Source organism: Balaenoptera musculus, chromosome 19 (genome assembly GCF_009873245.2).
Source record: "Balaenoptera musculus isolate JJ_BM4_2016_0621 chromosome 19, mBalMus1.pri.v3, whole genome shotgun sequence".
In the NCBI taxonomy this organism is placed as follows: Eukaryota; Metazoa; Chordata; class Mammalia; order Artiodactyla; family Balaenopteridae; genus Balaenoptera; species Balaenoptera musculus.
Genome location: NC_045803.1, coordinates 59,709,273 through 59,733,933, shown reverse-complemented (window position 1 = coordinate 59,733,933; position 24,661 = coordinate 59,709,273). Strand labels below are relative to the sequence as shown.

The 24,661-nt window shown below is 64.6% G+C and overlaps 3 protein-coding genes across 14 annotated transcripts in view; 2 read left to right on the top strand and 1 right to left on the bottom strand.

Moving 5' to 3' along the window:
• The window catches only part of PIEZO1 (piezo type mechanosensitive ion channel component 1), a 55,375-nt gene extending 54,854 nt beyond the window's left edge, over window positions 1-521 (top strand). For 6 of the 7 annotated variants that reach the window (XM_036834317.1, XM_036834312.1, XM_036834315.1 and 3 more), the window contains one exon: window positions 79-521. In XM_036834317.1, coding sequence (XP_036690212.1) covers window positions 79-328 — 250 coding nt within the window. In that variant the 3' untranslated portion in view covers window positions 329-521. The remainder of the gene's footprint in view (window positions 1-78) is intronic. The other variant, XM_036834316.1, reaches the window with a different exon arrangement.
• Window positions 501-24,559, bottom strand: CTU2 (cytosolic thiouridylase subunit 2). Of its 5 annotated transcripts, XM_036834321.1 has the most exons (16): window positions 24,373-24,559; window positions 22,833-23,031; window positions 7,800-7,874; window positions 4,412-4,490; window positions 4,197-4,256; window positions 3,379-3,439; window positions 2,877-2,986; window positions 2,483-2,739; window positions 2,220-2,355; window positions 1,902-2,033; window positions 1,542-1,633; window positions 1,356-1,459; window positions 1,122-1,254; window positions 924-993; window positions 776-834; window positions 549-690 (listed from the first exon to the last, which is right to left on the bottom strand). In XM_036834321.1, the coding sequence occupies exons 5-16, from the start codon at window positions 4,215-4,217 to the stop codon at window positions 615-617; spliced, it is 1,251 nt and encodes a 416-aa protein (XP_036690216.1). In that variant the 5' UTR covers window positions 4,218-4,256; window positions 4,412-4,490; window positions 7,800-7,874; window positions 22,833-23,031; window positions 24,373-24,559; the 3' UTR covers window positions 549-614. The 5 variants fall into 5 exon arrangements, with proteins under 5 accessions (XP_036690215.1, XP_036690213.1, XP_036690216.1 ...); XM_036834320.1 differs by lacking the exons at window positions 22,833-23,031; window positions 24,373-24,559 and adding an exon at window positions 8,506-8,649 and having other exon boundaries at window positions 501-690; XM_036834318.1 differs by lacking the exon at window positions 24,373-24,559 and having other exon boundaries at window positions 543-690; window positions 776-847.
• On the top strand, window positions 8,721-17,953 carry RNF166 (ring finger protein 166). 2 transcript variants are annotated; one of them, XM_036834326.1, is made up of 6 exons: window positions 8,721-8,976; window positions 14,002-14,158; window positions 15,385-15,497; window positions 15,863-15,962; window positions 16,048-16,155; window positions 16,953-17,949. In XM_036834326.1, the coding sequence occupies exons 1-6, from the start codon at window positions 8,822-8,824 to the stop codon at window positions 17,016-17,018; spliced, it is 699 nt and encodes a 232-aa protein (XP_036690221.1). In that variant the 5' UTR covers window positions 8,721-8,821; the 3' UTR covers window positions 17,019-17,949. The 2 variants fall into 2 exon arrangements, with proteins under 2 accessions (XP_036690221.1, XP_036690220.1); XM_036834325.1 differs by having other exon boundaries at window positions 8,730-8,976; window positions 15,848-15,962; window positions 16,953-17,953.
• Window positions 24,560-24,661: the final 102 nt, after the last annotated feature.

Sequence of the window (24,661 nt, the reverse complement as noted above, 5' to 3'; positions counted from 1 at the left end):
GTGCGGCGGGGCCAGGGCGTGGGGTTGGGGTGCGGGCCGGGCCGTAGCCCCGACACGCACTCACCCGCCCACCTGCAGCATCATGGGGCTGTACGTGTCCATCGTGCTGGTCATCGGCAAGTTCGTGCGCGGCTTCTTCAGCGAGATCTCGCACTCCATCATGTTTGAGGAGCTGCCGTGCGTGGACCGCATCCTCAAGCTCTGCCAGGACATCTTCCTGGTGCGGGAGACGCGGGAGCTGGAGCTGGAGGAGGAGCTGTACGCCAAACTCATCTTCCTGTACCGCTCGCCTGAGACCATGATCAAGTGGACGCGCGACAAGGACTAGGGCCGCTGGCGGCGGGGGCGGAGCCTCATCCCAGCCCCCGGGCCCTGATGCCGCTGTCACCGGAAGCTGCGGCCCCCAGCCCGGCACAGCACTGCTGTCTCTTCCCGCCCTCCCTGCAGGGCCCGGCGGCCCGGCGCCCCCTCCCCACTCGTACTGTAGAGTTTTCTAATTAAAACCTTTTTATTTATACAGACGGGGGGGTCACAGGCCAGCCGCCCATCCTTGCCTTCCTGCTCTGCCTAGGGTGAGGCCTGGGGCCTCCTGGCCCAGGCGCCGGTCCTCGGGCTCAGCTCTCGCCAGGCCGTGCGTCCTCGTCCTCACGGTCCTCCAGTAGGTACTCCTGGATCTGCTCAGCCTCGGCCCTGGGGAAGCCACACGGTGGGAACCGAGACCCGGAAGGACCCCTCCTAGCCACCCCCCCGCCCACCCCAGCAGAGTGGGCAGTACCTCTGGCTGCGGAGCTGGGCCTCGGCCAGGATGTAGGGTGGCAGGGGGTCCAGGGAGGGCTGCAACAGAGAGCTGACGGTGCCAGGGCTGCGCGGCACAAACCCAGGCCCCACCTGCCCCCTCACCCGGGAGGGAGGCTTCCACTCACCAAGTCCTTCATGTTCACACGGCAGCCATAGCACAGCTGCTCAATCACACGGGCCCGGGGGTCCTCCTCCCTGCATGAGCAGAATGCGCTGAGAGCCGCTCCTGCCCTCAGCAAGGGCCCGAGGGCACCCCCTCCCCCGTGCAGCCGCGAGGGGCCGACCATGGGGGGTGGGGCTGACGGGACAAGGCAGGGACTCACGTCCTGCAGCAGTGCCGGGCCCCGCCCATCCCGGTGCAGCAGCAGGACACGGTGGGCGCCTCAGCCTGTGCGACGGGGGGCTGCGTCTGGGGGAGCTGTGAGGAGGTCTGAGCCCCAAAAGCTGTGGCACTGTCTGCAAGCAGAGGGGAGCTGAGGGGACCTCGGGGGCCGCGGAACCCCAACACCCGCTCGCCGGTGCCCCTCCCCCGGCACCCTGTGAAGGCGAGGACACACCAGCGGTGTCGACATCCAGCACGCACATACAGAGCAGGCAGCGGGGGCCGGGGGTGCCGGCAGCACAGCCATCCCTGGGCGCCTTGACCAGTTTCTCGCTCGTCCTGGGGGTGGGGGACAGGGCAGCGTCGGCTGGGGGGCTCCACTCCCTCCCAGGCACCCCTCCCAGTACCCACACACGCCCACCTGTACACGGTGCTGACCGTGGAGGGGAACTGGGCCTGCAGCCTGAGGATGAAGGCCTCCATCAGCCGGTGGATGCTGGCCTTTTCGGGGGCCTAGGAGCAATGGGACAAAGGGGCCGGTCAGGGCCTCCTGAGAGCAGGGAGCACGGGCTCCTCTACACCACCAGCCCGAGGGTCTGCAGTGGAGCCAGCCAGGGTCCCTGCTCTAAAGCGTCTCTGTCGTTAGACAAAGCATCCCTGACAAAGGTCATGCTGCCCCCACTGTCCCTCCCCCACGTGCATGACCCCCAGCTGGGCACCCTCCTCCCCCGAGAGCCCCCCCTTCCCGGAGGGCACGACACGTGGCGCGGGCACTGCTGACCTTGGTGTCAACGGCCGGCGTGAAGACGGAGGGGACGGCAAACAGGCGGTTGTAGAAGGCGACCTCCTTAAGCGTGTGCTCACGCATGGGCCGCACCACCACCACGTCGCCATGTCGCTCGTCTGAGAAGCCCTGGGGGTGGGGGGCACAGCGTTCCCTGCCGCCCGCAGCTGACCAGCTCACAGCACCCCCCCCTTCCCTGCCAGCTGGGGGGTCACGGGCTCCCCCTGCCTCACGGGCAACCCGACTCAGGAGACACCGCGTGGAGAAAGGGGCCAGGAGGGTGGGGACGGGGCCCTGGGCAGCCTGCAGGCGCACCGTGTCCCAGGCGAGGAAGGCCCCTCTCCCCAGTGCCAGGCTGGTCATGAGCTTGATGGCCAGGCGGGTGCAGCTGTCCCCCATCATCACCTTGGAGTAGCCGTGGGTCCGGGCCACGTGCAGGATCAAGTGGGTCCTGCAGGGCAGGGCAGGGGGTCTCAGGGGCCCAGGGAGGGCCAGAACTCCGGGGGGCAGGGTAAAGAGGGTCTCGGGAACTGGGTGCGGGGGACAGGGCTGGCACCCTGGGGTGGCAGGGGACTCACCGCAGTGTCCGCAGAAGCTCCTCCTTGGCCGTCAGCGTCTCCACTGAGCTGAACAGTGTGGACAGAGCCTCAGTCTGGCCGGCTGTGGGTGGCCCAGCCCGTATCGGGGGGCGCGGGGGGCAGGGCAGGCTCTGCTGCTCCTCGCCCAGGGCGTGCTGCTGCTGCAGGAAACTGTCCACGGCCGCCTTGTAGGCTCCCTCGGTCCCCACCGGCTCCCGGGCAGAGCAGCGCAGCACAGAGGGCGGCAGGCTGAACACCTTGTGTGTGTATTTGGGGGAGGGGGGGCGGGGAGTGCGTGAGGGCCAGCCCACTCCACGTGGGGGAAGCAGGCCGGCACCCCTCGTGGACACCCAGCAGTCACCCCCAGGCGCTCTAACAGGGACAACCTGCCCACCTCTTCCAAGGCAACGATGTGCCACGGGAAGCCGACGCTCTGCAAGACCAGCTTCGCCTCGGCCACGGTTTTTGCTCTGTCCTCCGGGCTCTGGCCACAGGCTGCTCCCTCTGAGAACCGCAGGCAGAAAGGAGAGTAAGGTCAGGGCCAAGGCCGTTGCACCCTGGAGGGCAGCAGTCTCTGGACGCTGACCTGTCTCCTTGGGGGCATTTTCAGAGTGGCTGGTGGGTTCTCTGTTTTGGTTGGGGAGAGAAGGGGGGCAGAGAAGGGCAACGAACTCCCCCTTCTCACTCAGTGCCCTTGACCCTGTGACAGACGCCAGGCAGACGCTCCTGCCCAATCCTGGACGGTCTGAGATTTAAGACAGCAGCGGTGCTGCCTGTCGAACACAGGCATCGTCTCGAGAGAAACGCCCCCGCCAGGGCTTTGTGTGGGCACAGCGCCAGCCGTCGGTGGGCCCAGCCGAGCGCCACGGCCCGGGAGGAGAAGCAGCCACACGTACCATCGGCGTAGACAACCCCTGGCACGAAACGCAGTCTCTTGGCAGAATCTCGACTCAGGCCCTGGGGTGGACATGAGAGGGCCTCAGGTCCACAGCCAGGCACTGGACAGAGCCGGGCGGGCCGCTGCTCTCGCACCCTCCGGCCGGGGCTAGGGGACCAGGAGGCAAGCGCAGAAGGCCAAGCACAGAAGCGCTGTGCCAGAGCCCTGGGCCGCCTCCCATTAGCCCTGGGACAGACTGCCCCACAGCCCCTCACAGAGCCCAGGGCCAGGGAATCCGTGCGTGTCCCACGCGGGCCGAGGCCTCCGACGCCCAAGCTGGGCCTGCCGGGGCACCGCCCCCATGCCCCCCGCCGGTCTCTCCACCCCTCCGCCACCCGGCCGCGCCCCGGCTCCTCCGGGTCTCCCCTCAAACTTCTCAGGGAAGCCACCCTGACCCCCACCAGAACCAGGCCCTCTAGGCCCCTGAAATGCCTGCTCGTTTCACCGTCCTGACACACCACCAGGACTGCGGGGAGGGCCCTGGGCCCCGGGACACTCTGAGGGGCGCTCTGGCGTGGCACACACGGCTTCCCAGCAACGTGTTTCTAACGCAGTCCAGCAAAGGGATGGGGCGCTAAACCGGCACGTGGCTGGGCACTCCGGACACCGCTTCCGGGGCCTGTGCCCGTTGTGCACACGTCCCAGAGCCCTCGGGCGTCCTAGCTGGGGAGTGGGCCTTTCTCCCCAACCCCAAGCAAGAGCCCCTCAGTGCCAGCCCCCCACCCTGGAGCTCGGCCGGGCACAGCCTGGGCGCAGGAGGATGGCGTGCAGGCGTACCTCAAGGACCTGCCAGAGCATGGAGCTGGATGAAGGCCCCCCGGACCACGCCAGGAGCACCTGGGGGAGAAGCAGCATCAGCAGAGGCACCGCGCCCCCAACATGCCCCACCCCCTGCCCACGGGCGTCCCTGGACGTGAGGCCACCCCCCCGAGTCCAGGCGTGCGGGATGTGGCTGGGACAGGCCACCTGCGGGAGGGGGCGCCACACCCTACCTTCTCCCCTGGGAAGATCAGCCGGTTCTTTCCAAGCACGGCTCTGAACTTGTGGACGTAAAACGCCTTGAAACAGTCCCTGCAACACAGACCACCAGCAGCTGCGGCAACGCTGCCCAGGCCACCCGCCCGCCACGAGGGTGGGGAAGCTGTCCGCCCCTGCCTCGTAGGAGGACAGCCTGATGCTCCGCCGGGTGACGTTCTCTTTTCGCAACCTCCACCCTTCAAAGCAGTGTCTTGACGTCGAGGCTGCGCCCAAAGACTGGAGAGGGGAGCTAGGGTTGAGGGGTTCTCACCAACTGTGGCTGCCCCAGGATGAGCCTCACATCACACAGGAAGGCCCGCTTGGGTCACCCCCCAATTCTCACCACCCGCTTGGGTCACCCCCCAATTCTCACCACCCGCTTGGGTCGCCCCCCAGTTCTCACCACCCGCTTGGGTCACCCCCCAATTCTCACCACTGTGAACCAACGCCTGAGGGGCCCAGAGCCCAGGCAGCTCCTGTACCTGCAGCTACTCAGGAAGGCCCAGCTGGCGGAAGGGATGGAAGGGCATGCACAGGGCAAGGCCACCCTGACCCTTCCCTAGGCAGAGGAGCTGACCCCTTCCAAGACCCCCATGGGGAGGCACTGAGCAGGCCGTGGGGTCAGGGGACCAGCATCCTAAAGGCCCACACTGGCCTCTAGAAATGCCCAGGAGGCTCCCACAGACGTGGAGAACCATAACTTCGACAGGGCCTGGAACTCTGCATTCTTGGTCAGCCTTCCAGCTGAGCCTGGGGCTCACCAGGTCAGAGGTTCTTAGCCTTGGCCGCACATGAGAATCACTCAGGCCGACCACGTCAGGATGTATCAGGTGAGACCCAGGCATCCACGTTTAAAAGCTCCCCAGTGCAGCTCCCTGGCAGTCCAGTGGTTAGGACTTGGCACTCTCACTGCCGTGGCCCGGGTTCAACCCCCAGTTGGGGAACTAAGATCCCGCAAGCCGCACGGGATGAGAGGAAGGGAAGGAAGGAAGGGAAGGGAAGGGAAGGGAGAAGAGGGAGGGAGGGAGGGAGGGAAAAAAGAAACAAACGGGGACTTCCGTGGTAGTCCAGTAGGTAAGACTCCACGTTCCCAATGCCAGGGGCCTAGGTTTGATCCCTGGTCAGGGAACTAGATCCCACATGCTGCAACTAAAAGTCCACATGTGGCAACTAAGAAGTCCCCATGCCACAACCAGGAAGCCTGCATGCTGCAATGAAGATCCCGCATGCCGCAACTAAGACCCGGCACGGCCAAAATAAATAAACAAATGCTGTGTATAAAAAAAAGAAAAAAGTGTAAAAAAGAAAAGAAAGAAAGGAAAAAAGAAAGAAAGGAAAAAGAGAGACAAAAAGACAAAGATGGGAAGGAAGGAAAGGAGAAACGGAAGGGAGAGAGAAAGGGAGAAAAAAAAAAGAGGGAGAAAGAGAGACGGAGAGACAGAAAAGAAGGAAGGAAAGGAAAAAAGGGAAGAAAGGGAAGGGAGGGAAAGGAAGGAAGAAAGAGAGCGAGAGAGAAAGCAAGCTCGCTCCCCAGCAGGCAGCCAAGGCGGAGCGGCACGGCCCCAGGGGAGCGGCCCCAAGCCTGGGGCTCTGCCCCCACATCTACTTCCTTCTTCCTGTGCGGACGTGCTGGTATCACAGCAGTCCCCCCAGCGCCGAGCAGGCACCACTTACGAACTGCCGACCAAACACCCCGAGGCACCTCTGTGGATGGTAACTCAACTCGGTTTTGACAGCAAATCACTGGGGCTCCAGGGACCCCAGGAGACCAGCCATGGGAGTGACTCCTGGAAGGTCATGGCCCAGGGAGGCTCCTCAAGCAGACACAGATGCTCAGGGCGGCAGAGAGGACCCCGTGGCTGCTGCACCCATGTCTCCCCAGCACCACTAGCCTCCTGAAACCACATGCGCCCTGTGGGTCAGGCAAGGCCAGGGTTTCCGACATGCTGAACCTCTCCGTCACTGAGGAAACTTGCTCAAAACGTAGATTGCCAGGACCTGCAACCTGGAAAATCAGCCTCCCACCTCTTCCCGGGACTAGGCAAGCGGGGGAGGGGGAGCTTTGAGCCCTGAAGGAGTGAGTCACTGCGGCCTCGCTTCTTACCTGTGAGTTCTCCAAGCAGACTGGAGAGATAATCGTTTCTAGATGCTCTTACGTGCTTAAAGCAGTGACTTCCTTGCCTGAAACGTATTTCCTGATGGCACACACCAAGTCTACTAGGCCCCCCCAAAGATAGGCAGGTATGAGAAAGTCTGGGGAAAACAACTTATTCCGTCCCTTCGGTTTCTCTTTTGGAAACTTAGAAAGCAGAGTCCAGTACTCTGGAAGACCAATTTAAAAATGTGAGCCCATCACTCATTCAACATGCGTTCGTTCGCTATGCAAAGCATGCAACGTCACCAGAAATCCCTAGGTATAAAACGGGAGACAGGCCCTGCCCTTGTGGAGCTATGAATCCAGTGAACATGATCAGACATTGGAAGTTATGATTCAAAGGCGATGCGACAGGGCCACAGAGAGCCTCAGATAAAACGGAATATGCTCAGGCCTCTCTGGGAAGAAGCCCCTGCTGTCCAAAGGTCCTCCCAGAGCTGGGAGAAGGCTACAGCCCACCTTCCATCCCTCTCTCTCTCTCACAAGTCAAACAGCATCATGAAGAGCACCTGCCAGAGACCCCAGGCTGCTCCAATCTGCCCCTATATGCGTTCCAGCTGCCCCAAAGAGCTCTTCCCGCACACCACGCTCCACTTTCACTCCCAAGTCTCCCCCTAAGCTCCATCAATACCTTCCTGCCACCTGACCAATGGCTGGATGATGGGAGAATGGCACTCACACAGGAAACCTGCACACACACAGACATGCCAGCAGGACGTCAGAAGCAGGAGTGAAGTGGTAAGATGCTTTCAAAAGCAAGAAACAAAGCCACAGGGCTTCCCTGGTGCTGCAGTGGTTAAGAATCTGCCTGCCAATGGAGGGGACACAGGTTCGAGCCCTGGTCCGGGAAGATCCCACATGCAGCGGAGAAGCTAAGCCCGTGCGCCACAACTACTGAAGCCCACGTGCCACAACTACTGAAGCCCACGTGCCACAACTACTGAAGCCCGCGCACCTAGAGCCCGTGCTCTGCAACAAGAGAAACCACCACAATGAGAAGCCTGCACACTGCAATGAAAAGTAGGCCCCGCTCACCTCAACTAGAAAAAGCCCGCGCACAGCAACGAAGACCCAACACAGCAAAAAATAAATAAAAAAATAAAATAAAATTAATTAAAAAAAAAAAAGACAAAGCCACAGGTAGGGGGCAGTCCTGGTTACTGAGTGAGACCGTGTGTACCAGGTCGCCTGCCACCTCCATGCCTCACCTGCAGAAAGCATCTCCGGCTCGGATCACCACGACAGGCAGGCCTTCCTTGCACTTCACACACTTCTGCTCACGGCTTGAGACGTGGGGGGGAAGAGAGAACAGGAACACAGGTTACACCCCTCTCCCGGGGGCTTCAGGGAGACCGTAGCCTGTTTCTCACCCCAAGCTGTTATACGAGAGGTCACTGGCGGCGGCGGGCGGGGGCGCCGCACCACACAAACCACGGCTTGTATCTTATCCAAGCTACCACTCTGGGGAAAGACCAGGGCCCTAGAGAGATTTCAGTCTGTTAAAGCGAGCTCAGTGGGCTCAATCTCTCAGGGCCTGGCACAAAAGAGACAACTCGCTCTCTGCGGCCCTGGAAGGGAGAAGTGGAGCCAGTGGGTAGAAGGGACAGGGAGGCCGACTTTCCTCGCCTCCCTGTAAGGACAGCTTGGTCAGCAGCGAAGCCGTCCCACTGGCTGCAAGAATTAGAGGTGCGAGAGCGCACAGTGTTTACCACAGGCTTGCCAGGCACTCTCCGGGTGCTGCGGAGCGAGGTCCCTCCCCGACCTGAGATTCCGGGGCTCCTGGGCCCCGCCCTCGGAAGTCTCCTGGCCTCCCGGGGCCCTGAGCGCAAAGCGCGGGCCGACCCCTCGGGGCAGGGCTCGCCGTCTGCGGGAGCGCCGGAAAGAAAGCGGCGGGTGCGGCCGCCCAACTCTTACCCGGGCCGTGGCGGCGGCTGTCCCGCGGGCGCCCGATAGTCCTCGCCCACCTCGCACATGGCTGCTCCGTGTCGCGTTACACGCGGCGGCGGCGCGCCCTGACTACCTCACCAAGGCGCCGGCGCGGCCGTGACGCGCGGGCGAGGGGCGGGCGCTCCGTATGACGTCATCTCGGCGCCGGCGCGGCCATGACGCGCGGGCCGGGGGCGGGCGCTCCGTATGACGTCAACTCAGAGCCGGCGCGGCCGTGACGCGCAGGCCGGGCCGGGCCGGGCCTGGCCGGGACAGGGGCGGCGGCGGCGGGCCGGGCCCCGGGATGGCGATGTTCCGCAGCCTGGTGGCCTCGGCTCAGCAGCGGCAGCCGCCGGGCGGGCCCGCGGGCGGCGACAGCGGCCTGGAGGCGCAGTACAGCTGCCCCATCTGTCTGGAAGTCTACCATCGGCCCGTGGCCATCGGCAGCTGCGGACACACGTGAGTGCGCCGGCCTCCGGGAGGCCGCGGGGTCGGGCGCCGCTGCGGGGAGGGCTCTGCAGCCGCCTTGGCGCGCGAGGACTCGCGCAGCGCCGTTTCTGCCCTCTGGGCGCGTCCATCCGCCTCAGCCCAGCCTTCTGCCCGCCCGCCCGCCCCGGGCTCTCGATCCGATCACCCCGTCGGCAGACAGGACCGACCTGCAGCCCTGCCCGGTCTCTAACGGGCAGTGCCCGGGGCCGCTGACGGCATAGATGAGCCTCCCCGGGGACTCACAGGGCAGCGGGCACGACCTCTGCGCCGGTCGCCTTCCATCTGGTCCCGTGGAGACTGGGGTGGGCAGTTGTAAATAAATGCCTTGTGCCTTTTGCCGTCAACTCTTTTTTGGACCCGCTGTCTGCTTGTCTTGACTGCAGAGGAGTTCCCTAAAGTTTGGGCAGGGGCTTGTTTGGAGTCTGGTGCTGTTTTGTTCTGATGGAGAACTTGGGTCACATCGATCACTGAGCAGCCAGGCAGGCTGGCCCTCGGGGGACCAGATGCCACACATCTTGCTAGGGTTTCCAGCTGTGTCAGGGCCGGGTTGTTTCAGGAACAGAAACCTGAGGATGTGGCTCTCCTCCCAGCCAAGTGCTGCACTCAAGGCTTCTGGGAGCTGCCAGCCTGTTTAGGAGGGGGCTGAGATCACAGTGTCGGCTCTCCAACTCTCTGGAGTGGCTGAATAATACAGCTCTTGAGTGAAATTAGCAGGGTGGGGAGAGGGGGCAGGAGGGCTTCGCTGCCAGCAGAGCTGCTGAGGAGGTGGGGCCGAGATTCACCCAGGCTCGGTGTTTGAACATTTTGCAAACAAAGGCAGATGACCTGGAAGGTTCCTGATACAAAGAGGGAGTTGCAGCCGCTGGGAGTGTGTGCTGCTCATCACCCAGGGAGGTGGCAGGAACCGTGTCAGGAGCCAGCAAGCCTTCACACACACACACACACACTGGCAGGCAGCACGGGGACCTACCTGCCCACACGGGGAGAGCACCGCTGACTTGTCCTGAAGGCGCTGTGCCTCACGTCTTCATGCTGCGTGTGGCGTTTCCGCAGGGGCAGCCCCTGCACAGCACTGCTCTCGTCAGCACACAGCAGGGGGTGTTGTCAAGTGTGTTCAGCTTCTTCCAGACCATCACTGAGAGAGCTGTAGTGCTTGTCCCAGGCCCAATTTTAGAAAGCCTTTCCTGGGCTTCGGGTTGGTATCAACACTCACCCAGCCCTGGGCTGTGGGGTTTCGGGCCTCTGGTCAGCACAAATCTGTTTTCTATTTTTCCAAATAAGTCTTTTCTTAAAAGGTGGTTTTCAGAATACAGATATACACAAACTGCTGTGCAAGCGTATTCTTCTATAAACCCCACTCCCCCGTGCTCTTCTTGGCAGAATCTGTCCCCTCTTCTCCTGTTTCTGAGGCTGGTCCTGCAAGAGCCTCTTCTTCAGCTTCTGCCTTAAAAAGACTTTCTCCCTGGCTCTACCTGCTGGTGTAAACAAACCTCCTGGCTGTTCCATCTCTGCCTCTTACTTTCCATAAGTTTCTTTTCCGGTGTTTTGAAGGCATGTGTGCAAATGAACGTGAAAGATTTAAAGACTCACATCTCTCCTTCTAAAAAGTCTGTTGGTGGTCTGGTTATCCACCCCGCACCCCGCACCCCCACCCCCAGCTCCCTAACTGTGGCAGTCTCCTTCCACAACATAGGTTTTCTGGAGGTGACAGCAGCCCTGCCAGGGGCCGAGACTCATGCTCCGGCACGAGACAGAAGGGGACAGGTCACAGGGAGGGCTTTTGAGCAGGAGCCCAGAGGCAGGAGGTGCCTCGGTAGAGAGTGTGGAAGCGCTCCCATGAAGTCCCCAGGGGCCCCAGAGCCAGTGATCTGTCACACTCAGGGGACGGCCTGGGCGGTGAGCCACATCCGGAACCAGAAGCTGCCCGGCTGTTTCTTTTTTTCTTTTTATAAAGGAATTTAGCCTTGTATGGCTTCCTCTTTTTTTAAAAAAAAAATTTATTTTATTCATTTTTGGCTGCGTTGGGTCTTCGTTGCTGCGCGCGGGCTTTCTCTAGTTGCGGCGGGCGGGGGCTACTCTTCATCGCGGTGCGCGGGCTTCTCATTGCGGTGGCTTCTCTTGTTGCGGAGCACGGGCTCTAGGCACGTGGGCTCAGTAGTTGTGGCTCGCGGACTCTAGAAGTGCAGGCTCAGTAGTTGTGGCTCACGGGCTTCAGTAGTTGTGGCACGCGGGCTCAGTAGTTGTGGCGCACAGGCGTAGTTGCTCCGCGGCATGTGGGATCTTTCTGGACCAGGGCTCGAACCCGCATCCCCTGCACTGGCAGGTGATTCTTAACCACAGCGCCACCAGGGAAGCCCTGTCCAGCTGTTGCTGACCCTCTGATGAGGCCTCCCTGAGGGCCAGTGTTTGGTTCCGCCGGGGCTGCCCCCAGCCTCTGTACCTCTTCTGTCACTCCCTCTGGTCAGTGTTGTCACACTGTCCCTGTGCTGAAGTGTCCCCACATGCAATTTGTTTACGAACAAAAGTTGTAGAAAAATTGAAATACTCGTGTTTAAGGAGACTCGTAGGGAATGGTGCTGACACGCTTTCTGAGTCCTCCCCACTTGCACAGCCCTGGGAGGCAGGTGCTGTTACTCTTTCTGTACAAGGAAAAGGAAAGCAGAGCGGCCGGGTGCGGTTCCCAAGTGTCGTGGCAAAGCCGAGGTTGGAGCTCAGGCTGCCAGGCCCGGCCAGCCTCACAGCCCATCTCCCCGTGGCACCTTCAGCGGCCACAGCACCTAGCACTCCTGCACCAGTGCCCGCAGAGACCCGGGACGCTGAGCTTTGCCAGGCCAGGAGCGGGCTTCTCCGCTCAGGGTTCTCAAGGCCTCTGTCCCTCCAGCTCATGGCCCGAGAGCCCTGGGTCCCAGGCGGCTCCCCTGCGCCTGTGCTGGGGGCGCAGAGCTGGGGCAGCAGGGAGTGCCTGCAGGGGGAGGGGCCTCGGGGCGCCTGCAGGGGGAGGGGCCTCGGGGCACTTGGTTCTGCGTCTGGCTCCTTAGGGGCCCAGACAGAGGCCAGCAGTGGGGCGGGCTGCTCAGGCAGGGTCCGCCCTGCTTCCCGAGCCGCAGCTTCCCTGCCTCCCCTGCTGGAGGCACCCTTCACCTCGACCCGAGGCCGACTCGTCCTGAGTGTGCTCCGGGGCCACAGCTCCAGGGCACAGCACCCATCGTTCACAGCGCACAGTGTGCTGGTTCCTGGGGCAGCCACAGCGTCAAGCAGCCCTCACCACAGTCCGTCTCAGAACGCCCTCATCACCCCAGAAAGAAACCCCATGCCCACCCCCACCCCGGCGACCACTGGTCTGCTTCCTGTCTCTGTGGATCTGCCCATTCAGGACGTTTCTCATAGACCATGTGGCCTTTGTGACCAGCTTATTTCATGGAGCACGTCTTCGGGGTCACCTGAGCACCAGCATCCATCCGTGCCGTGCTCCCTTTGGGCTGAGTGGTGTCCCATCGTAAGGGTCGGCCACCATCTCTGTGTCCCTCGCCCGTCAGTGAACGCTGGGCTGGCTCCACGGCTCTCGTGACCGATGCTGCCGTGAGCGCCCCGTGCGGATTTTCCCCCGGCCTCCCCGTGGTGACCGTGGAGCCAGCACTTTCCTCCAGTGACAGGGCGACACGCGAGGCCTGCCCCGGCTGCTAGGCCAGTTGGCTCCTAAGACCAGTGAGAGGGACGGCCCTGGAGGACTTGCTGGAGCACCAAGGGGTGGGCGCTGCTGGTAGCGCCTGGTGGGCCCTCGACAGGTGCGGAAAGTGACGGGTGGGCAGGAACAGGGTGTCAGGAACCCTGCACTTTCTGATGGGCCTCAGGCCCAGCCTGGCCTTTCCTGTGTGCAAAGAGCGGCACCCATGGTGACGAGCCCGTGGCGGCTGCACGGAAGCCAGCGTGCAGGAGGAGGGCCTCGGCGTCACCCGCGGCTGCCTCTTCCCACAAAGACGTGAAAGTCTGAGGTAAAAGGACAGGGACCCCTGAGCTCAGCTGAGCCACCCGTGTGCTCGGGGAATGTCCTCGCGTCCCGCAGGCCCAGCCTGCTAGACGCATGCAGAGCGGTGCACACCCCGACACCTCGCGGGTTTCTTGCAGGCTGCCAAGTTGCCGCCTTTCTCGTGGGGCCGAGCGCTTGCTCTTCCGGGCCGTGGAGCCTCCACTCCACGGCTCCCGTCTCTGCTAAGTGGTCCCCTTGGCGCTTCCTGCAGAGGTGGACCGAGCTGGTTCTGCGGTCAGGCTCCTGGCCCTTCTTGCCCCCACTCAGAGTGTTCGACCCGCTGCCCCACTGCCCACCGGGCAGTGCGCGCTCTTCTGCAGCACTGGGGTGGTTGTAAATGCCAGCTGCCGGGGCCAAGCACACACGGGGTGCCGGGACTTGTACCTCACGACACGGCGTCTCCAGGGACGTGGCCAAGAGCTCAGGGCCGAGAGGGGCACAGCCCTTCTGCCACTACGCCTCTGCTCAGGCCGAGCCAGAGCCCTTCTTGCCTGGGGAGAGGGCACTGTCCCAAGGCTGGTGACACTCCCTGGCCAGCTTTGGCCCTGCTCCATCCAATGAGTCCTGGGCCCTGGGGCCCTGCGGTTTCCTCTCACCACTGTTAGTGATTTTACTCCTCAGAGTTTCGTGGGTAGAGGGTCTCCAGGGTCCCCCATGCTGTCCTGGAGTCCCCTGAGGTGGCGTCATCACCACTTGGCAGTGAGACGGACAGGTTGGGCCTTGGGCCTCCTGCAGCCAGAGCTCTTGCTGGGACCAGGGCTGCGGGGCCAGCATGGGACCTGGAAGGGTCACAGCTGCAGCTCAGCCCTCATCGCAGGATCGGCAGGAGGGTCCCAGAAGCTCACGGCTGGGCAGGGACCTGGGTCATCTTCTAGCCAGATGGTGCCCATCCAGCCCGTAGGACCCAGGCCCAGCAGCTACTGCTGATGGAGGGGAGCGCAGCCCTCAGGCCCACATCTGCCCTGCAGGTTCTGCGGGGAGTGCCTCCAGCCGTGCCTGCAGGTGCCGTCCCCCCTGTGCCCACTGTGCCGCCTGCCCTTCGACCCCAAGAAAGTGGACAAGGCCGCCCACGTGGAGAAGCAGCTTTCGTCCTACAAGGCACCCTGCCGGGGCTGCAGTAAGAAGGTACCGCAGCCTCCCTGGCCCGGGGGGCTCCGATGGGCGCGCAGGGGAGCTGGGCACGGGCCACCTCCCTTCCCTGTTGAGCAGCCCGCCGCTCCGCTCGCTTCCTGCGGGCCCTGCGTGTGGCCTGGGCTCCGGGCTGTGGCTGGCGCAGGGACACAGGCTGAGCTGAGCCCACCCTGATGCAGCCTCGACACCCCAGTGACCCTCGCACTGCAGGCGGCGACCGCAATGGGGCCCGGCCCGCACACCCTGTCCCCGCACCCGCTGCCCCCTCAGGCGGGCACACCACTTGGTGGGGGACCCAGCCCGGCAACGGAGTTTGAACTTAGGTTTTCAGACTTTGCCATCGCTCGGGTTAACGAGTTCTTCCGCGTTTTCACGTAGGCAGCAGCCCTGTTGCTTTATCCTCAAGGCCGAAGGTCAGACTGTCCAGGGGCCGCCCCGAGCTCGCCGTGAGGGGCTGCCGTGGCCTCCTTCAGGCGCACGTGCCCCTCCCTCCCGGCATGAGAGTGGAGCAGGCTGTTGGCTCTGGTGTGAGGCGGCCCCCACCCTTGGCCTCGGTTCCGTCCACACGTGCGGGCCCGGGGGGCAGGCTTGCTCAGTGTCCCCGACCCTGGGCAGAGCCGGGGGCCGGGCCGGCATCAGGAGGGCCCCGCATGGAGGCGGCTGTCCGTCCTGCTCCCTCTCCGCCTCCTCGGTTCTGGGAACTAGGTTCCTGTGCGCGCCACCCGGGAGGGCTGCCGGGCCCCTTCCTGCTCCCGGTCATTCCCGCCTGCTCTCTGCAGCCGGCGCGCCCTCCCCTGCCCTGCGCTCAGCCGGTTCCAGCCTTCGGCCAGAGCAGGCCACGCGGGCAGCCGAGAAGCTTGTATCTTGTTCGGTTTCCTACCTCTTGGTAAAGAGTTTGCTGGACGTTCGACTGTCCAGAATTTTGCCTGCTGGCTCCCGTTACAAGGGGTATTTTTTCCCAAATAGACACCCTCCCTGTCCCCTCGTGGGCCGCCCCTCGCCTGCAGCTCCCCAGGGACCGGAGGCGCACTGCCCCCCGCACGGCCTCAGCATGAAGCCGTGAGCGCCTGCTTCTGGGTGCGGCTCAGCCGCCTTCGGGTCCGGAGTCTGTGTCTCCCTCACTCGGCCTCCGGCCCCACTTCCGCAGCGCTGCTGGGCCGGGGCATCGGGAGCCGGAGGCCCAGCCCCGCTGCCCGGCCCTCCCCTTCTCTCCTCCCCAGGTGGCGCTGGCCAAGATGAGGGTGCACGTTGCCTCCTGCGTGAAGGTCCAGGAGCAGATGGCCAACTGCCCCAAGTTCGTCCCCGTGGTGCCCACGTCCCAGCCCATCCCCAGGTGGGCCGCCGCGCCGGGGCCCCCTCCATGGGGCAGCTCCGGGCCTACCTCGCGGGGTGGGCGGTGGGGCCTCGCCCCCTGCGGGTAGGGGACCCCAGGAGGGCCCAAGCCAGGCCCCCATGGCTCACCTCCCAGCAGGGACACACGGTCCCCAGACAGGCTGGGGCTGGTCAGACACCTCCTCTCAGGGTGGGCAGCCGCGTCGGGGAAGCAGGGGGCCCAGGGTTAGGCGGCGGGAGGTGCAGAGGGGGCAGGGCCCCGCGGCAGCTACGGCCCACAGGGCAGGGGAGGGCGAGCCGGCCGGGCTGTAGGAAGGTGGGTAGTGCCACTCACCCCCCACCCCGCCCCAGCGCCGTCCCCAACAGGTCCACCTTCGCCTGCCCTTACTGTGGTGCCCGCAACCTGGACCAGCAGGAGCTGGTGAAGCACTGCGTGGACGGCCACCGCGGCGACCCCAACCGCGTGGTGAGCCCGCCCGCCCGCCGGGACCCTGGCCCCGCGCGCCCGGCCCTCCCAGGCCCTGTAGGCTCACCAGCCCGCTCTGTCACAGGTGTGTCCCATCTGCGCGGCCATGCCCTGGGGCGACCCGAGCTACAAGAGCGCCAACTTTCTGCAGCACCTGCTCCACCGACACAAGTTCTCCTACGACACCTTCGTGGTGGGTGCCCTCCCCTCCCCCTCCCCCGGTGCCGGTGGCGGGCAGGTCCACGTGGCCACTAGAGGCCCGGGGGCTCTGGGGCTGTGCAGACCAGGCCCACAGCGGCCCCCTGTCCTGCGGGTCCCTCACCGCTGGGCCAGCGAGCTCTCCTCACGCGGGGCCTCCTCTCGGGGAGGCGCCATCGCAGGGCCACCATCTCCCCAGTTCTGCACCGGGGCCTCGGCACACAGACCCCTCCACGGGGGACAGGCCCTTCCCGCGGGGAAGAGCCACGGGGACTTTTGTCGCCGGGAAAAACTCCGGCTCTTCCTCTCCCTCTCCCACCTGCGGTCCCCACCTGCAGACCCTCCTGCAGGCCCTCCCCTCCTGTGCGCCCCCAGCCCTGCTATGCTCGTCCTCCGCCAGCCTCCAGCCTCCAGGCACCAGACCCTGTGGACTCGACCCCTCCGCTCCTCCGCCTGTGCCTGGTCCCGATGGGTGGATGCCACGGGGATCCCTGGCCTCTCTGCTCATCTCAAGCCCCGTTCTTGAGTCTGAGGGGAAAGGACAGCTCCGATTCCGGGCGCCCAGCCCGCCCAGCCCTCAGTCACTGGGCGTGGTGTCCTCGGGGCGGCCCGACCATCCCCGCAGAGCGTTCACCACACGGCGCCCGGGACCCCGGGACCGTGCGGGGCCAAAGGGGGGCGGGGAGACCGGACGCGGCAGAGCCGGTCCGTGTGAGGTGACCGGACCAGGGCGGGGGGCTCGCCCTGAGAGGCCCCGGTGCCCCCGGCCCAGCTCCGCTCCCTGTCTTCCAGGACTACAGCATCGACGAGGAGGCCGCCTTCCAGGCCGCCCTGGCCCTGTCTCTCTCCGAGAACTGAAGGCGCGGCCACTGGCCCAACCCCCCCGCCTCGAGGGACAGGCCCCGCCGGCTCCTGCGGCCCAGGCCTGCCTGGGAAGGCGCCTCGAGGGCCGTGGGGGCCTCACTGCTGCAGGAGGAGAGGCCGCGGCCCCGTCGTCACCGGCTCTTCGGTGCTTCGGGCTGAGCAGGTGGCCTCGGGGGGCCGGCCACTGGGACGGAGTGTGGCCACTGTCTGTGTCTCAAAGCCATGATGTCCTCCCTGCAGAGAGGACCCTTCAGGCCCTGCCGCGCCCACGGGCCCCGGCACTGAGCAGGGAAGCGCGGAGGGGGCCCCGGCCCAGCACCTGGCAACGCTTCCCCCTCGCGTGCTCGGTACTGGCTTTTGTGATACCTAGAGGTTCCACACTTTTCTATATTATCCGGTGTGATGACCTTTTCACGTTTTCTAGAGCAAAGACAGAGCAGTTACCCTTCATATTGCAATATCTGTGTTTGACTAGGAATAATAGTATTTTTATGGAACGTTTACAAAATTATATTTTTTAAAAAAAAACAATAAAAAACGAATGGTTGTGGGATTGGTAGGGGGAGGGGAGGAGAGACGGGGCAATCGCTGTGGGCGGGGACCGAGGTGGCCACGTCCCCAGGTCCCCTTGCCGTTCCCCAGGGTCACTGTGATAATAACGGGAAGAAATCCCAACGCCCGGCCACTTGCAGTGGCGCTGTGTCTGCTCCCGGCCTCCCGCCTGGGTCTTGGCCTCGGCCCTGCTGTCACTGTTCCAAAGCTGACCACCGCCCGCCCCCGGCAGGGCCACCCCCAGCAGTGGCAGAGCGCGGGGGCCGGGGCAGTGACCAGGCAGTTCAGAAGATGCTCGTCGGCACCCTCGTTTGGTTCATGGCATAAATTATTGCTGTCTTTAAAAAAAATTTAAATAAAATGTCTCAAAGCATCTCTAGCGACCTGGCTGGTGCGTTTCCTTCAGTGAATACTAAAGGCAGAGGGCCAGAGTGCGGTCATCAGACCGTCCTCCACTCGAGGTCCGCGGGCACGTGTCTGTCCCCAGGCAGCTCCAGCTCAGAGCACAGCTGGCCTCGGGGCCCCGCGGAGGCCGTTTCCGCGTCTGGGATGAGCTGGGCCGCGGCCCCTGCTGGTCCTGACCGCCCCCCGGACCCTGTTCCCCTCAACCTGTGCCCTCACTTGCCGGCCTGGCCACCTCTCCCTGCGACAAGCCCAGGCCAAGGTTTCCTGGGCAGCGGCGCTCACCTCCTCGTCCTGGGATGGGGTCCACCTGAGGCCAGCAGGCTGGGCACCGTCCTGAGCTCCCCTGGCCGGGGTGGTCTGAATGGGGCTGGTGCTGGGGCCCAGAGGTGGCCGTGGTGGCCTACAGGTGGCCTTTGGGATGCCATTGGGGTGAAGCCCCACTGTCGTCCCCCCCCCCAAGTCCCTGTGCTGCAGCCGCTCTCCCCACTGCTGGCTCGAGGCGTTCCTCTGCCTCCCCGGGCAGCCTGCCTGGTGCCCCAGTGTGTGCCCTCATTCCCCAGGCCGGCACCTGGCCCTCCTCTGAAACATCCACCCAGGGACGGTGGTCTCGGGCCACCATCAGTGCCATGGGCCCCTGCTGTTCCCAGTCACCACAGGCCTTTAAAAGCTGACAAGAATCACCTGCTGGGCTGTGCCCAGGTGGCTGGTCATCAGAGCGAGGCCAAGCCCCTGCCTCGCTCTCCTTGTCTGCCTCCCCACGTAGTGTTCTGGACCCTTCCTCTATGGAGAAAGCGGATCTCCTGAGCTCGACCGTGGCAGGGCTGGGCAAGCAAAAGTCTCCAAGAGAGAAGAGTTGTGACCTGGGGTGCGTTACCCCCCTTCAGAACCCTTTGTTAGGAGCCACTGGCCCACCCTCCCCTCTGACCGCTCTTTGACCCCACCAGCCGAGGATGCCACCTGCCAGCCTGTCCTTTCTGCCGCCTTCCAGAAGAAGGCCCGTGACATGGTCCCCGGGGGGCCACCCGGGCCCAGCCTCAGCCTCCCCCAGGGCTGACGGGAAAGGAAGGGTGTGGCTGAAGTCCCCCTCCTGCAGGAGGATGGGGGAGCTGGGACCTCGGCCGCCAGGGAAGTGCACCTCCTGCCCTGCCCTGCTGACCAGCCTGCCAGGCACACGGCCCCCAAGTGCAAACTCAAGGCCACGTTCCCAGGCCTCACCGAGTGGGGAGAGGGATGAGGGCCCATCAGCACCCAGGGGAGCCTCAGGGTGGCCTTGGCCAGTCCCCTGGGGCCTGGAGCCAGTGGTGGCAGCGCTGGGACAGCCAGTCTCCAGATGCCAGGTGCAGACGCTGCCCCGTCTCCTTTCTCCCACCCCCAGCTTAGCACCTCACTGCCCCATGACCCTCCCCTGTACCCGGCTGCCCTCCCCTCGTCCAGGACGTGTTGCTTCTTCCCCCGGCGCTGCCAGCACATCTCATCTGGGACGTGCAGCGGCTGTGGTTCTGGGCTGTCACTCGGGCCCATATCCCATCCCCAGCTAACCCTCCAGCCCTCAGAGCACAGCTGTCTGTTCACCACCTGGACGCCAGCCAGGCCTGTCCGCTGCCCGCCCGCTGCCTGGGGGAGGATGGTGCTGCCCTCACACGTCCGTCGTGACCCTCGGCGCCCACGGAGTCCTGGGGGCAGCTTCACGGCTGTCTCGGCAGGTCCTGACCCCACCGGTGCCCTCGAGGAGGTGACGCCCAGTGACTTCCCCACGTCTCACCCTGTGGAGGCCTCAGCACCCACCACGTCACCACATCACCGAGGGCTCCTGGCCACAGTGGGGCCCCAGGAGGGGCGGAGCCAGGAGCACACGCTGGTGGCTAGTCCCCTCCCCCGCCCGAGGACGCCTGCCAAGCTCAGCCCCCTCCAGGCCCCCCCAGAGGCCACGGAGGCCAAGAGCCACAGGGCAGCACCCACACGTGGCCTTGATCTCGTCCCTTCCGCCCTGGGCCCAGGACGCACGGGGCCCTGGGCACGTGGCCGCTCGGCGACTCGGCGTCCAGGACGGACGCCAGGGCGGAGCACCGGGCGAGCCCCGACGCGCTGTGGGGCTGCGTGGGAGCTGGATCTCGGCAGACGCCGCAGCGTCCGGCGAGGACACCTCAGGCTGAAGCCCGCAGGACGCCGCTCTGAGTCTGGATGAAAGGTGAGGTGGAGGTGGGAGGCCCGGACCCCGAGCGACTCCAGGGCGTCCCTGACGGGGGGCCGCACACCCTCTCCTCCCCAGTCACACAACGGCCTGGGGGGTCCGCACACACCCTGCCGCCTAGACGGCGCCGCCGGGTCCCTGGGAACCCGTGACCTCGGCCATCAGGAGGGAGACAGGCAGCCAGCACTCCTGAAGGCAGGGTGCCCAGAGCACGAGCGCCTGCCCCAGGGCCCCCGAGGACTGGCCACAGGTGTCACCTCTGGGTCTTGCAGGAGCCGCGCCTCCGAGCTCTGGGCGCTGAGTGGAGAAGGGTGGACGGAGAGGCCAGGTGTGGCCATGCAGCCCCCAGCGGAGGGGCCTCCCGAAAGGCCCGGCCCCTCACGGGGGTTGCAAAGCAGCCATGCCTTCAGGAAATACAAGCGTGCCCGGGGGCCTGGCAGCAAACCGCGAACACGTGCGTCTACTCCTCCTACCTCGTCCAGGGAGGCACGGGGAGCCCAGCTGCCGCAGAGGGCCAGGTCCGCCCCTCACCTCTCGGGTGGGGCCTCGGGGTCCCTCTGGCGTGGGGCCACCTCCTGCCAGCTCGCTGCCCCCGTTCCACAGGGGAAGAAAGAGGTTCTGAGCCCTTAGGACCAGTGGAGGGCCCCAGGGCCGCCCCTCGACAAGCCCCCAAGCAGCCATGGGGCCTGAGGCCTGCGGCCCAGCAGGGAGGGCGCACCCTCGGGACACAGCGGGCGGTCGGGCGGCAGTCTCCCGGTGCTGACGCCCAGGCCGCGGCGCCTCCTTCTGGACCCTCACACACCGGGGCTCCCCACGTCTGCCCGCGAAACACGCGCCCAGGAAGGATCCTTGAACTCACTCACCACAAGGCAGCAGGGACCGACAGGCCCAAAGCCGCCACCACACAAGTGGGCCTGAGGCCACCTCCCCAGCGGTGCACAATCAACCCCCCGCCAGCAAAGCTTCCGCGCCCAGCGTCCGTGGTCTGTGTCTGTGCTGCTCCCACCACGCCGCCAGGGGCCGGGACCTGACCTGGAGGTGCCGGCGGGAGCTCCGGGGACGTCAGGCCCCTTCCGGTCCCGGAGAAGAGAGCTGCACGGCCCGTGACCCTCCGGTCTCTCCAGCAAGTTTCTGGGAACGAGGGCCCAGCGCCACACGCGGACGGGGAAGGAGCTCCGAGAGGATGGTGTGGGGTCCGGAGCTGGGACCCGAGCCGTGCGCCCACAGACTCTCCCATCCAGGCCCTGGGCCCACCCGCTGCCGCCTGACTGCTGTGGGGTCCGGAGCTGGGACCCGAGCCGTGCGCCCACAGACTCTCCCCTCCAGGCCCTGGGCCCACCCGCTGCCGCCTGACCGCTGTGTCGCACGGAACCGCTCCTGCGACCTCACACGCACACACAGACGCGTGTGCACACCCGTGTGCGTGTGCACATCAGGGCGTGCAGACCTGCACACACGCGCACACACGTGCATCCCTCCTCAGCCCCCAGATCACCTTCCCGGGCTCAGCGTCTGGGGCTCTACTGTGTGTCACAGCTGTGGGGGAAGGGTCAGCGTCCCCTCCCTGAACCCCCATTTAAGAACCAAAATCACCTCCGACAACCAGGACCCAAGAGGGAACAGGCCGCTGGGAGCAGCTGGGAGTCCCCCTTCTGGGGGTGACCGAATGCACACTGGCCACCAATCTGCCCATGTGCCGGGAGCTGGAGCGCTGGGTCCGCGACCGTGGGCAGCAGCAGGGATGCCCCAAGGCAGGAGGTCCAGCCACACCCACCCTCCCACGACAAACACGCCACACACTGACACCGGGGGTCCCTGTCAGAGTCCTGGGACGGCCGAGCCCAGCTTCAAGGCCCAGCTCTGAGCGCTATTCCAAGTCCCAGAGCCAGGCCCACCGCGGGGCCTTTGTACCTTCACCCACGTGTCTACACTTGAGAGACCCCCAGGGAGGAGTGTGCCCGGGCCGCACTGTACGGGGGCTCCTGACGCTTTTCCATCTGGTCCGGCAGGCATTGCTGAGCCTCCACCACGGACCCGACCTCGTGCAGGTGCTGTGAGGGAAGGAAGGCGGTTCCCACCTGGCAGCCCCTCGGGCTGCATCTGACAGGGAGGGGGCGTCCACGCTGGGCCATGAAACCCAATTAGTAAAAAAACCAGACCCAATGGGATACAGGTGCACACGTACACGCTATGCAGACAGCCAAGCACCATCGCCATACAAAGCACAGAAAAAGAGCACAAAAATACACCCATAAAAAGAAAGAGGGACTTCCCTGGTGGCGCAGTGGTTAAGAATTCCCCTGCCAATGCAGGGGACACGGGTTCGAGCCCTGGTCCGGGAAGATCCCACATGCCGCGGAGCAACTAAGCCCGTGCACCACAATTACTGAGCCTGTGCTCTAGAGCCCACGAGCCACAACTACTGAGCCCGCGTGCCACAACTACTGAAGCCTGCGTGCCTAGAGCCTGTGCTCTGCAACAAGAGAAACCACCGCAATGAGAAGTCCGAGCACTGCAACGAAGAGTAGCCCCTGCTCGCCACAACTAGAGAAAAGACCGCACGCAGCAACGAAGACCCAACACAGCCAAAAAAAAAAATTAATTAATTAAAGAAAGAAAGAAAGAAAACATCAACATAAGAGGAATTGTAACAATCTTACCTGGGCTCCGCTTGTTCAGCGTCTGATAGAGGCAGGCGGGCGGGTGGCCACAAGCCGACGTCGCCAAGTGTCAAGGGGAGACCCTGGGGTTTCTGCAGGAAGCGTGGACTTTGGTCCCTGCAGGTCCTGCTCTGGTGGAGAGCCCGGTTCCAGGAGGCCGGAGGGGAGCTGGTTTCCAACAGCGGGGCGCGGGGCTTAGCTGCAAGGCAAGGCGGTCGTGTTGAGGACAGAGGGACGCAGAGCAGGTGGGGACAGCCTCCCGCCTCCCTGGGGCTGCACAGGTGCGAACAGGGCAGACACTCGGATTTTCCTCTGTGAGTGGTACTCTGGTCTGGCCCAGACACAACCCTGTGAGTCACAGCCTAACAGTGAGTCTGTATGACCACAGGAGGGCAGTTCTGAGCAGTCGGCAAGGACCTCAAACCTCCCTTAGGGTCACTTGTTATGGCAGCCCTCGGAAAGAAGCACCCCACCGCAGAGGTGCTCTAAGGCCCCTTGGGGTCCCTGGGGCGTCTCCAGGATGAGATCAGCGGGTTCTCCACGGGAGTGCATGAGCGCCCCTCAAGAACATGAGTGCCCCTCCGGGGGTCAAGGAGGTCAGCCCCACACCGTGGGTGGCTGGGCGAGGAAGGACAGCGTGGGTGCAGGGCTGGCCCAGGTATCTGCAAGTGTCATCTACGTCTGGGACGGGGAGAAGGAAGGGAAGGTACACATGTTAAGCTTGGGAGGCCACGGAACAGGTGAACAAGCAGAAGGCAGCCACGTGCACGGCAACACGTTGCCAGGCCAGGCCGGCGGGAGAGACGCGCGCCTTCTCCCGCCTGCGCACCACCTGTCTACCCTTCCACACGCCCTAACCAAGCGGCAGACGCCCCTTGAGAGGCTGGAAGTGCCTGCCCGGGTCGCAATCCCACAGCTTCGGAACTTCTCAGAGCCTGTTTTCTGTCCTGCGAAACTGAAGGCACATAAGACGCTGCGTGACGCGGGCCTCCCTCTTCCCGTCTCTCCGCGGTTCCTCGCAGACTCCCCACCACCTCCACCTTGTCCCCAGGCCCACAACTGGCAGAGAGCGCCAGGCTGCACGTGGCACCTGGGCCTCTGAAGGCAGGCCTCCTGCACAGCCATGGCAGCGCCTGGTGGCTCTCCGGGGGGGCCTGGCAGTGTGTCCTCGCCCCCCCCAGAGACTGACCCCTGAACTCCTGAAACGTCCACATCAAAAGGGACCAGACACCCAGGCATGGCTGGCTCTTGGTGGCACCGAGGACTCCAAAGGATACTGAAGGAGGTGAGGCTGCCCGGGTCACAGACCAGGCTGCAGCAGCGGGCACATGCAACGCCCTCTGTGATTACACTTCCCACGCCGCCTGTCTGAACCCCTGGGAATTCCGGAACGCCCAGCGGTGTCCTTTCTCCCACAAATAAGCTTTCTGGAGGCCTGGGGCCAACTCCTAAAGCACGGTCTCCTCTGCCAGGCCGGCCGAGCCCCTGGCCGCCGCTCTAGCCTGTCAGCCGGTTCCGGGCCGCTGCTCGTCAAACCTACCGTTGCGGGTTTGCGCAGGAGGCGGGGCGGGTGTAACACGCTGGAGCAGGGTTCTCCGAGGCGGGGCTCGGCGCACGCTCCCACCCCAGCGTGGACTGAGCCCAGCTCGGCTTCCGCCCAGCCCTGACCTCCGCCCTTCAGTCCACGTCGAGTGGGCCCGCCAGGCCCCGGGGTCGGCGTGACTCGCAGTGCGTGCCAGGCCAGTCCCGTGGGTTGGACACGCAGCCACGCGCTCCCTCCCCCGCGGCCCGCGCACCTGTCCTGGGCGTGGCCCGATGCCCCGCCCCGC

Coding starts and splice junctions, on each gene's coding strand:
- CTU2 (XM_036834320.1), bottom strand. CDS start 8,564: ATGTGCGAGGTGGGCGAGGACTATCGGGCGCCCGCGGGACAGCCGCCG. Junction 2,034..2,219: donor CCTTCCTCGCCTGGGACACG/GTGCGCCTGCAG, acceptor CCCCACCCCCAG/GGCTTCTCAGACGAGCGACA. Junction 835..923: donor GTGTGAACATGAAGGACTTG/GTGAGTGGAAGC, acceptor TCTCTGTTGCAG/CCCTCCCTGGACCCCCTGCC.
- RNF166 (XM_036834325.1), top strand. CDS start 8,822: ATGGCGATGTTCCGCAGCCTGGTGGCCTCGGCTCAGCAGCGGCAGCCG. Junction 8,977..14,001: donor ATCGGCAGCTGCGGACACAC/GTGAGTGCGCCG, acceptor TCTGCCCTGCAG/GTTCTGCGGGGAGTGCCTCC. Junction 15,498..15,847: donor ACGTCCCAGCCCATCCCCAG/GTGGGCCGCCGC, acceptor ACCCCGCCCCAG/CGCCGTCCCCAACAGGTCCA.